At 44.3% G+C, this 12,739-nt stretch overlaps 1 protein-coding gene across 8 annotated transcripts in view; it reads right to left on the bottom strand.

Moving 5' to 3' along the window:
• Positions 1 to 3,904: 3,904 nt before the first annotated feature.
• Positions 3,905 to 12,739, bottom strand: part of LTBP1 (latent transforming growth factor beta binding protein 1) — a 379,724-nt gene continuing 370,889 nt past the window's right edge. For all 8 annotated transcript variants that reach the window (XM_048843595.2, XM_075127005.1, XM_048843599.2 and 5 more), the window contains one exon: positions 3,905 to 4,931. In XM_048843595.2, coding sequence (XP_048699552.1) covers positions 4,762 to 4,931 — 170 coding nt within the window. In that variant the 3' untranslated portion in view covers positions 3,905 to 4,761. The remainder of the gene's footprint in view (positions 4,932 to 12,739) is intronic.

The following is a 12,739-nucleotide window of genomic DNA, read 5'->3' as shown; positions in this document are numbered from 1 at the left end:
CTGAGCCCTAAGGACTTCTTGCCTCGCTCTGACTAAGGGCTTGAGCCTCCTGTTTGTTGCTGTGCCCTGGCTGCTGCCCAGAGCCCCAGCCCTGTGTGTTGCCCCGCTTAATTCCCCCACAGTGGGTGACACATAGGGGTGTAGTGAGGCAGAGTGGCCTCCCATGGAACTGGGAGAGGGGAGGTGGGCAATCACCACCAACCCACTACATTACCTATTTAAAATCTTTTAATATTTTTTATATATCTTTTTTGCTTCAAGACATTGTCTTTTTTTCAGCTTCTCTTGTAGTCTTTCTTCCCTCCTTTATGTCCATTTTGATTAATTTAATCTTACTTCTCTCTGCACTTGTGCTAAACATCTCCCTTCTTTGTTAAACCTCTCTCTCTCTCTCTCTCTCTCTCTTTCAACTCCTCTGTGCTTTTCTTTTGTCCACACATAACCCCAGAACCGTCATCATCAGTCTGAAGAGAATGATACCCACATAGAGAACTGTGACAGAGTGCTGTTGCTCCAGGACTCCTCCATCCTTCATGCCACTTTCATATATTTTCAACTAGGACAAGAAGGAAGATTTTTCTCCTCTAGCTGATTATCATGAAGGACATGGAGCTTGTGGCCTCTGTTGTAACAGGGACATACTGTAATTATACTACTTTTCCTACTGTATGTAAGGGAGCAGTATGACTGCTCAGAGCTCCGGTACGAAACTGCAGAAAAACCTGAGTGTCTCTGGATCAAGTTTAGAAGTGTGAGCAACGAGAGTGATGTAGTGGTGGGAGTCTGCTATAGACCACCGGACCAGGGGGATGAGGTGGATGAGGCTTTCTTCCGGCAACTTGCAGAAGCTACTGGATCGCATGCCCTGGTTCTCATGGGTGACTTTAATCTTCCTGATATCTGCTGGGAGAGCAATACAGTGGCGCATAGACAATCCAGGAAGTTTTTGGAAAGCGTAGGGGACAATTTCCTGGTGCAAGTGCTAGAGGAGCCAACTGGGGGGGAGCTTTTCTTGACCAGCTGCTCACAAACAGGGAAGAATTAGTGGGGGAAGCAAAGTGGACGGGAATCTGGGAGGCAGTGACCATGAGTTGGTTGAGTTCAGGATCCTGACACAGGGAAGAAAGGTAAGCAGCAGGATACGGACCCTGGACTTCAGGAAAGCAGACTTCGACTCCCTCAGGGAACGGATGGGTAGGATCCCCTGGGGGACTAACATGAAGGGGAAAGGAGTCCAGGAGAGCTGGCTGTATTTCAAGGAATCCCTGTTGAGGTTACAGGGACAGACCATCCCGATGAGTCGAAAGAATAGTAAATATGGCAGGCGACCAGCTTGGCTTAATGGTGAAATCCTAGCAGATCTTAAACATAAAAAAGAAGCTCACAAGAAGTGGAAGACTGGACAAATGACCAGGGAGGAGTATAAAAATATTGCTCCGGCATGTAGGAATGAAATCAGGAGGGCCAAATCGCACCTGGAGCTGCAGCTAGCAAGAGATGTCAAGAGTAACAAGAAGGGTTTCTTCAGGTATGTTGGCAACAAGAAGAAAGCCAAGGAAAGTGTGGGCCCCTTACTGAATGAGGGAGGCAACCTAGTGACAGAGGATGTGGAAAAAGCTAATGTGCTCAATGCTTTTTTTTCCTCTGTCTTCACTAACAAGGACAGCTCCCAGACTGCTGCGCTGGGCATCACAACATGGGGAATAGATGGCCAGCCCTCTGTGGAGAAAGAGATGGTTAGGGACTATTTAGAAAAGCTGGACGTGTGCAAATCCATGGGTCCGGATGAGTTGCATCCGAGAGTGCTAAAGGAATTGGCGGCTGTGATTGCAGAGCCATTGGCCATTATCTTTGAAAACTCGTGGCGAACGGGGGAGGTCCCAGATGACTGGAAAAAGGCTAATGTAGTGCCAATCTTTAAAAAAGGGAAGAAGGAGGATCCTGGGAACTACAGGCCAGTCAGCCTCACCTCAGTCCCCGGAAAAATCATGGAGCAGGTCCTCAAGGAATCAATCCTGAAGCACTTACATGAGAGGAAAGTGATCAGGAACAGTCAGCATGGATTCACCAAGGGAAGGTCATGCCTGACTAATCTAATCGCCTTCTATGATGAGATTACTGGTTCTGTGGATGAAGGGAAAGCAGTGGATGTATTGTTTCTTGACTTTAGCAAAGCTTTTGACACGGTCTCCCACAGTATTCTTGTCAGCAAGTTAAAGAAGTACGGGCTGGATGAATGCACTATAAAATGGGTAGAAAGTTGGCTAGATTGTCGGGCTCAACGGGTAGTGATCAATGGCTCCATGTCTAGTTGGCAGCCGGTGTCAAGTGGAGTGCCCCAGGGGTCGGTCCTAGGGCCGGTTTTGTTCAATATCTTCATAAATGATCTGGAGGATGGTGTGGATTGCACTCTCAGCAAATTTGCGGATGATACTAAACTGGGAGGAGTGGTTGATACGCTGGAGGGCAGGGATAGGATACAGAGGGACCTAGACAAATTGGAGGATTGGGCCAAAAGAAATCTGATGAGGTTCAATAAGGATAAATGCGGGGTCCTGCACTTAGGACGGAAGAACCCAATGCACAGCTACAGACTAGGGACCGAATGGCTAGGCAGCAGTTCTGTGGAAAAGGACTTGGGGTGACAGTGGACGAGAAGCTGGATATGAGTCAGCAGTGTGCCCTTGTTGCCAAGAAGGCCAATGGCATTTTGGGATGTATAAGTAGGGGCGTAGCGAGCAGATCGAGGGACGTGATCGTTCCCCTCTATTCGACATTGGTGAGGCCTCATCTGGAGTACTGTGTCCAGTTTTGGGCCCCACACTACAAGAAGGAAGTGTATAAATTGGAGAGAGTCCAGCGAAGGGCAACAAAATGATTAGGGGTCTGGAACACATGACTTATGAGGAGAGGCTGAGGGAACTGGGATTGTTTAGTCTGCAGAAGAGAAGAATGAGAGGGGATTTGATAGCTGCTTTCAGCTACCTGAGAGGTGGTTCCAGAGAGGATGGTTCTAGACTATTCTCAGTGGTAGAAGAGGACAGGACAAGGAGTAATGGTCTCAAGTTGCAGTGGGGGAGGTTTAGGTTGGATATTAGGAAAAACTTCTTCACTAGGAGGGTGGTGAAACACTGGAATGCGTTACCTAGGGAGGTGGTAGAATCTCCTTCCTTAGTAGTTTTTAAGGTCAGGCTTGACAAAGCCCTGGCTGGGATGATTTAATTGGGGATTGGTCCTGCTTTGAGCAGGGGCTTGGACTAGATGACCTCCTGAGGTCCCTTCCAACCCTGATATTCTATGATTCTCCTGATAGGTCCCTTCTACCACCATAGTCCACTTGGGTCTAGACTGTACCACCATTACTCATTATCAGCTCTTAGTTGTGCCAATAGTCTCATTGACTTCAGTGGCAGTTGCTTTTGAAAATCAAGCCTCTTACATAGGTGCTTAACTAAGGATTTAGTGGGGATATTTTCCAAAGTGCCCAAGGGAGCTAGAAACACAAAACCAATAAAAAGTCAACTTTCAAGTCAGCCTAATTCCCTTAGTTGTGTTTGAAAATCTCCCCGTAGGAGTCTAACTTTAGGCACCCTCCAAAAGACTCATAGACTTTAAGGTCAGAAGGGACCATAGTGATCACCTAGTCTGACCTCCTTCAATGAAAGTCTTGGCCTTGATAAAGCAATATGAGAGAAGAAAAAAACGTGATGAATCCTTAAAACTACATTAGTGTAAAATAAATCCAGTAGTGTATGAGAATATTGGTTAGTGAGATATACAGCGGTACCCTAATTTTGTTAACTCCATTGTAAAACATGAAAAAACAAATGACAATAAAAATCACTACATCCATGAAAGAAATAAGATAATCTACAATTAATAAACAGCTTCTTTTCTAAAAAAAGAAAAAGGAAAAAAGTGATTTTATTGAGTTATAATATACAGCTTTAATATGTTAGGATAATCATACAAGATCTCTTTTGTGTTCAATTTACATATTACAATACAGACATGAGCTCAAATCTTTTGTTTTAATGTACAAAAGGAATCCAATGGTTGTCCATTAGCAGCTTTGAAACTTGGCAAGAAAGGTTCTAAGGATTTTAAGTGCAGTATAAGACCATGTAGAATACAAAATGAGTACAGAGGACTTTTCTCCAAAGTGTATAAACATTTGAGAACAAACAGTGCCTGCTCCACAGGGCAGACAATTGGCAATTAAAAAAGTCAGTGACCAATGTTCCAGTCCAGAAAAGAACTGGAGGAGCATTACCCTGTGTTACAATTTTTATAAAACGGCCTTAAAAATCTGTATAAAAGAATTTGCACTGTTCAGAAAAAAGTTTTGAAGAGAAACGGTAGGAAAGGAACTGCACAATCAGAAAATGAAAAAAGTAATAAAATATTTTCACTGCTATTTAAATGCCAATTAAATCAAGCAATAGTAAAAACAAAAACAACCACCCCCTCTTCTGTTTAAAATAACAGCACTGTTTTGCCCAATTCCAATGAGTTGTACTTATGAACACACTATATACTTGATTTTCTTCCATATAGAGAAATGTGTCCATTTGGTCTGTCATTTCAGTGAAGCTGATGAATATCAACCCATCACATTTCACCTTCAAGAAAACACATTTTAATGCTGTTTTCCATATAGTCATCACTAAATTAGGTGCATCCTCAGCTCAAGTTAAATACATTTCTTCCTTTTCTTTATACAGTGCAGAGTATATGGGCTTAGGTTATGTAGATTCTTCTCTACTCCAGTTCACTGTCTATTTCTGAGTTCAGTGGTGTGCAGTAGTTTGGCTTGTCTGAAGGTACATAGCCTGGCAGACACAAACACTTGTACGAACCCTCTGTGTTAATGCACTTGGCGTTCTTGCAGAGAGACATCCTACTGTTCAATTCATTGCATTCGTTCACATCTGCAAAAACAGATACACCAGAACATGTAGATAAAACTACAATATAACTAAACATGTCAATGTAGCCATTTTCCTCCACAAAGACTATTTCCCCCGGATGCATTGAATTAACTTCTATCATCCATCAATGGTAGAATGTGTATGAAAAAGTGAAAAATTGTATTAACTTCAGATTAGGCAGAACTATATTAGGGAGGGTCAAAAGCTTTTTAATGAATACACATTTAATGGAAAAGAAAACAGTGGAGTGGATATTATAGGGAATCAGTAATGGTTTAAAGAGTCATTCACTGCTAGATCACTAGTTTGAATTCAGTCCAGGCTGTTAACAAACAATTATTATTAATACTCACTTCTAAATAGGTTTGGCAGAGTTTAATTTTTATTTTTTTCTAATTTCAGCAGCTAATAATATTTATTTTAAGCTTTTTTTCTATTTTTATCTATATACATTTTCACATGTGCACAAAATTATGGATTTTAAACATTTCCATTTTTATCTGTGAATTTTTGCAGTCAGAGGAAATTTTTTTGGGTGGGGTCAGACATTTAATGACAGTAGACACAGATTCAAAAAATTAAAGTTTTATAACTGTTAAAACACTAATTGTCAACATCGCATGTCAAAATATAAAAAAATAAACATCCTTCAGTCAAACTCTAAGTTCCGAAGCAGCATTTTTCTTACTTTGCCTATCTATAAATTTTGATTATCATCGAAGGACATTTTTTTTTGTTGTCAGTTTGCATGTGCATGATGAAATTGACATTGACCAACAAAAATGAGGAGGTTCTTTGAGGTGTGGTCCTGATCTGTATTCTCCTATGGATTATGCACATGAACCATATGCCCGAAGTCAGAGAATTTGAAAGTAATGTCCATTGGTCCATGCATGTGCCTGACTTGCTTTATGTTTCTGTCTGAGGCAATAAAGAGCAGGGCGGACTGACTGCATCTCCAGTTCCTTCTCCAATGTGAATTTGACAGATCTGAAGCAGAGGGGAAAGAAGGCGGGAAGTGGAATACAGATAGACCACACATCTCAAAGAACTTCAAGTTACAGGTAAGTAACTTCCTCCTCGTCTTTGAGTCATGATCCCTATTGTATTCCACTGTGGGTGATTGACAAGTAATACCTGATTTAGAGGAGGGTGCAAGGAGGACAATGGAAGGATCATGTGGAGAACTGCCATGCCAAAGGAGGCATTCGCCACTGAGTCCTGCACCAAGGTGTAGCGTGTTGCAAATGTGTGGACAGAACTCCACATGGCTGCTCTACATATGTTAATGAAAGACTCGTCTTGAAGGGATGTCATGGTCATTGCTTGAGCTCTAATGGAGTGACCCCATACGTGTGTGTGTGTGTGTGTAAAAGCAGGTTCAACAGCTAGTAGCAGAGTTTAATGCAGCTGGAAATCTATTTGGTGTTTCTCTGGGTGGAGATGGCCTGTCACCTGATTCTCTCTGTTACTGCAATAAGCAGCCTAAGAGACTTCCTGATTGTTTTTGTTCTTTGCAGGTAAAAGGCCAAAGCTTGTCGGATGTTGAGGGAATGGAGTCTATGTTCTTCTGCAGATGTGTGCGGGTTTTGGGAAGAAAACAGGTAAGTGAATGGATTGTTAAAAATTTCAGGTGTAGGCCTAAGGAGACTTAATTCTTGTGGAATACTGTAAGGGGCAGGTCTGCCTCATAGCTTCGAGTTCTTCTTGAAGTGTTTGCTCATGTCCATTCCAATAGGTGTGTGTGTGTGCTGTGGGCACGATCGTCAGAAGGTTTTACGCTAGTGGTACCCGTCGGGTCGGCTGTGGAGCCCCCTGGAGTGGCGCCTTTATGGCGGTGTATATAGGTCCCTGCCGACCCACTGCCTGCTCAGTTCCTTCTTGCCGGAATACTCTGACAGAGGGTAGGCGGGCGGGATTTGGAATGGATATGAGCAACACATCTCAAAGAACAACAGTTACGAAATGTAGGTAACTGTCTTTTCTTCAAGTGATTGCTCACGTCCAATCCAATAGGTGACTCCCAAGCAGGTTTGACAGAGGAGGGGTCGGAGTTCACTGAGTTGCTGATTGCAATATTGGCCGGCTGAAAGCTGCATCATCCCTCACCTGTTGGGTGATGGCGTAGTGCAACATAAACGTGTGGATGGAAGACCACGTTGCTGCCTTGCATATGTCTTGGATAAGGACCAGCGCAAGGAATGCGGCAGATGACGCCTGCGCTCTTGTGGAGTGCGCCGTTAATGGCGGGACTGAAATTTCAGCTAGGCCGTGGCACGTTCTGATGCAGGACGTGATCCATGATGAAATATGCTGGGATGAGACAGGGAGCCCTTTCATCCTCTCGGCAAGTGCAATCAAGAACTGTGGTGACCTACGATTTTGTGCAGCACCTGAGGTAGGAGTGGTAGTGGAGGGAAGGCACAGTTCAGTTGGTCTGAGCAGGAGAGAAGGAGGGCATTGCCCTAGAGTGGTAACTGAGGGCTCCTCTGGAGCTGTAGTGGCGCACCTGCTGTTTGTCTGAGAAGCAAATAGGTTTCTGGCTGGGTTCCTCCATTGCGCTAAAATGTTGTATAGCACTTTGTTGTGAAGTTCCCACTTGTGGTCGATCACGAAGTGTCTGCTGAGTGAGTTCACAGGCACATTCTGCATTCCTGGAAGGTAGGCTGTGGATAGGGTGATCTGATTGTTGATGCACCAGTTCCAGCTATTGACTGTTTCTGCACATACAGCGGCAGATTTCGTTCTCTCTTGTTTGTTGATAGAGAAACCAGGGGTGGTGGTGTTTGACACGACCAGGACATGATGAGAGCAAATGAGTGGAAGAAAGAATTCACATGCCTTCCTTACTGCTCCAAGTTCTAGGAAATTGATGTGCATCCTGGATTCTCGAGATGTCCATATGGGCCCCCTAACCTAACAGGGACATATCAGTAATGATAGTTTTGTCTGGGGAAGAAGGAAGACAGAGGGCTCCCACACGTATGTGATGTGAGTCTGTCCATCATAGAAGGGATGACAGTACCTTGGCTGGGACTGTCAGCAGGAGGTTCATAGAGTGACAGCCCGGTGAGTACGGTTGACGCTGACTCCCTGTGAAAAAAGGAGGCTGAGTAACATAGAGGTCAAATCATGGGCTTCCTGGCAGCTATGGGCCAGTTGTTGAGATATGGAAAAACAAGGAGACCATAATGCCTGATGTGAGCTGCTACTACAGAAAATACTTAGGTTCAGTGGGTGGTGGTTCTTAAGCTCATGTAAAAAATCTCATGGCTTGTGGTTGGGTTTGAGATGTTGAAGCCTGAGAGGAGGGCCCACGGCAGCGAGAACTTTGGATTTTTTGTCATTTGCGTGGAAGTTCATTGGGTCTCTGCTGGTAAAACTGTGGAGACCTGTACCTCTGTGTGGACAATGGAAGGTGGAACTTTCATTTTGCGGCAGGAATGTAGATGCCCAGTGAGTGAAGGGTGGTCCTGGAATCTTTTAGTATATACAAAGATTCATCTATCTTCTGTTTGAAGAGATGGGATTTGTCAAAAGGGAGATCCTCAATTGTGTTCTGGACCTCCATAGGAAAACCAGAAGCATGAAGCCAAGAGTCTCTTTGCATCACAATAGCCATAGCCATGGCCCTGGAGTATGTATCAGCCATGTCCACTGTGGATTGGAGGGCAGTTCTGGCTAAGAGTTTCCCTTCCTCGACCAGGGCCTGAAAGCAGGCACAATCTTATGGGAGACTATTAGCAAATTTCTTGAATTTAGCATAATTCAGGAAGTAGCCAACAATGCTTGATAATTGGCTATCTTGAATTGTAAACTGGAAAAAGAGAAGACTTTTGTTTTCCCCTAGGATATCTAAATGCTTCCCTTCCATGTCCACAGATGTGGATCAAAGGTGTTGTTGTTTAGCCCTCTTCCCAGCAGCCTGACCTACCAGTGAGTTTGGAGCTGGGTGAGAGAAGAGGAATTCTGAGCCTTTGGCCGGGATGTAGTAGAGTCTCTCCGCTCCTTTAGGGGTGGTGGTAGATGTGGCAGGGGTGTGCCATGCTGTTCTGGATGGCTCCAGTAGGCTTTGTCAATCAGCAGTACTGTTCTTGTCAGTCCCAAAGTGTGAAGAATGTTCAGAAGCTTATGCTGTGAGTCTTGGATTTCTTCCAACCAGATTTGGAATTTCCATGCAACTCTCCATAAAAGGTCTTGACATTGTCTGAAGTCATCCATTGGGGAAGGAGATAACACAGTCACAGTTATGTCCAGCTATGAGGATGGGAATCTAGCCAGCTTGGATTGGACCACTGGATCTGGGGAATAAAATGCTTCCTCTGCTATCAGATTCGTGGGCATGCTTGATGGATCCCTTGTGGGGGGGAGGGGGGGAAGCAGGAAGCTAGTGATGACCCTCTTGTGGACTAGACAGGCTCCGAAGGAGGATACTGTACCCAAGGCTCCCAGTATGGCCAATGAAGCAGGATCAACAGTGGCTCTGGGAAGGGTTAGGAGGTAGTTCCATGAGTGTGTTGGACTCTGTGATGTTGGACAGAAACAGTATGGCAGAGGCAGTTCTTTCCCCCGTTCTGATTCACTGGAAGAGGAAAAGGTGGATTCTGGTTCCAATGGTAGTACCATCAGAGCCAACGGAGTGGTGTATAACACTTGCGAAGAGGGTGATAGACCCAGTATTGTAGTCATATCCTGTGGCGGAGATATGAGTTCTCTGGAAGTGGAGGGACCTTATGGAGGAGGAGACTCTGGATTCGGTAAGACAAAGACATCTTGGGGTGTAGCCATGGATCTGGATCTCCCTGGTGTAGGGAGTACTCTCTTTTTTCCGGTTGCCAGTACTGTTGCTGAAGTCTTCCTGGTGTAGGAGGATCCTGCGTCTTGGGAGGTGCTGGAGATGGCGGTACCAATGCTTTGCTGCCTGGAAGGAACCATTAAATCCTATTGTTTATGGGTCTTCTTCTCGTGCCTGTGGGACTTCCCCTTGGGCCAAGCTGGTGGAGGGAATGTTTCAGTTCCTTGGACTTGGAGGAAGACTTAGGGGTGTGCTTGCTAATCTTCCGACTAGGCCCCCCCCCGGGGTCGGTGGGGGCGGTTCTGCTGGCACCAGAGTTTGACACAGGAGCACACAGCACACTCCTCACTGAATCAGGCTGACATAGGATTCCCTGGCCTGGGTCCGAATGAGGTCTCAGGGCCATCTCCATGACATACTTCCAGGGAACAAGTACTTGGCCTTCTCAGATATGGCTGGGGAAGGACTGCCAAATTCTGCACTTAGCCAGGATGTGAGTTTCTCCCAGGCAGTAGAAGCAGCGTTGGTGGTTGTTGATGACTGAGAAGGATTGTGAACAAGAGGCACAGAGTTTGAAGCCCAGAGTTCTAGGCATAGTCCAGTACTTGAACAGGAGTACCAGGTAGGAGAACAGAGGGTGAAAATCTCCGAAGTATATTCTAATCTAACTGTTAAAACTAGTAACTACTAAAACTAGGAAACAAATAAAATTCGAAAAAGTATGGCTAAAATTGATACAGCTATTTACAATTGTAATTATTAGAACAGAGACAAAAGCACTGAAGGTTCCGAACCAGACTATGCGGCGGTGAGAAGCAATTGGAGACGTGGTTGTTCTACCCTGCCCTTTATCGCCTCGGATGGAAGCACAAGGCAAATCAGGGCACATGAATGGATCAATGGGACACTACTTTCAAATTCTCCAACTCCAAGTGTGCATGCGTAACCCACAGTGGAATACAATAGGAACCTTCACTTGAGGAAGAACTAATCCTTTGAAGCCTGCTCATAAAGTGCCATCTGGTGACTGTTCAGTGGTCTACGTGAAATGAATTGTTGATCTCAGTTCCGGTGTAATACAATTCTTACATAACCATATTAAGAAAAGAAAAGAAAAACAACTAGCACTAGTTGGCAGTCTTAGCAGAGAGGCCAGTGACTAATAGCTGTGAAGAGAAATCTACCTCATTCCTCCAGCAAGTCTCTACAGCACTGGACTGAGATGCAGTAGGTCTATGCCTTCATTGCCCGAAAAGGTGGCTGGTTTTTTTGGTTTGTTTTACAGAGAGATAATGAATGCGTATTACTATCTTGCTGTAAAATCCTATTGGAGACATGGTGCAAGTAGTTTTTACTGCAATGCAGTTAGACAAGATCAACAGTATACCCCCCACCTGTGGTTGACCTCAGCTAGCTACTTTGCAGTAACAACCACAGACCCTTTGCCTTCACTAGCATTTTACAGATATAGCTAATATACGTTAGTTATCTCATTGCAAAACCACACCTTTTTTTTGGCAGTGAAGACACAGTCTGTTAGGGCAGAGCAGTGTAAAGAAGCTTACGGTGCTGCTACTAGAGTTGCATCTGTATTGCAGGTAATAAGAGTATGTCAGTCTCCGGTGCTCTCAATCCAGTTCTTTACATGAGTAATAAATTCACTTAAAAAAATCTTGGGGAAACAAGGACAGAAAAATACATGTGAATATATATACATGTATATGGGAAAATGTATGATACAGCTAGATAAAGGATGACATTTTCCAAAGTGATTTAGGGCCAGATTTTTAAAGATATTTAGGTGCCAAAGATTCAGATAGGTGCCTAGTGAAATTCTCACAAGCACCTAGGTGCCTAACTCCCATTGATGGACCTCTCGAGGTCCCTTCCAATTCTATGGTTTCAAAGGTAGGGAGTTAGATACATAGATACTTCTGAATATCCCACTAGGCACTGATCTGAATCTGTAGGTGCTGTGAGAAGATGGCCGATATTCGTATGGTGGGGTGGGGGCGGCTAAGACACCACCCTTTTCCCCTGCTCTTGGGCACCAAAGGCCCCACTAGTGGCCCGGAAAGGTGGTAGAGGAGGGAAGCCGGGGAGGGGGTCTGGGTTTGCTCCTCACTCTGAGTCCCAGCCCCCCTGCGGGTTTCTTACCCCTTGGGTGGGGTTACCCTCGGTCCTTAGACACTGCGGGAGGAAGTCTCCCTTACTTTGGTTCTCTGGTCTTTCAGCTCTCACAACACACCTCCAAGCTCCAGTCCTCTTTCCTTCCTCCTCTTCCCCTGACTGCCTAAAGCAGGGGGTTTATTAGTTCCTGACAAGGCCTTAATTGACTACAGGTGCTCCAATTAACCTGTAGCAACCCTCCCTAGTCTACAGGGAACCTCGCCTTAATTAGCCTAGGGTTTATATATTTCTCCTCTACCACTGCTCCTTGGCCCTCCTGTATCACAGTGCTTGAATACCTTTAAAAATCTGTCCCTAAGTAACTTTTGAAAATGGGACTTAGATACTTCTGAAAATTTTAACCAAAGCTTGTTCTGCATTTTAACGTATTATATTTTATGTCAGTTATTAGTGAGTGTCTTTTAATTAAGAGTACCTTTACCATACTAGTTAGCTTAGCATTGAAATTGACACAGGCACACCAACATACTTTTTATAACGATTATGAATAGTATGTTCCCCTAGCTAATTATTATTAGTATACACTCCACAATCCCATATTTCTCATGGATACCTAGGACAACTGTTCACTGATATTCAAATGATCTAGGAATTCAGAGATGGCTGCTCAAGTGAAAACTGGCTTTCAATATATCATATATAGATTTAGAATGTTTAACATAATTCAGATGATCATTTGTCAGAAAGGTTTTGCTCCTGCAAACTCTTATGACAAATGAGTAACTTTACTCACATAAGGAGTCCCACTGAAGTCAAGTGAATGGGTCTGCTTGTGAGTAAATCTGCTAAAATACAAAAAATGAATTGTATGTAAAATATTGCA

Source organism: Caretta caretta, chromosome 3, assembly GCF_965140235.1.
Source record: "Caretta caretta isolate rCarCar2 chromosome 3, rCarCar1.hap1, whole genome shotgun sequence".
NCBI lineage: Eukaryota > Metazoa > Chordata > Testudines > Cheloniidae > Caretta > Caretta caretta.
The sequence above is the reverse complement of the archived record's forward strand: the minus strand, read 5'-3'. Positions and strand labels throughout refer to the sequence as shown.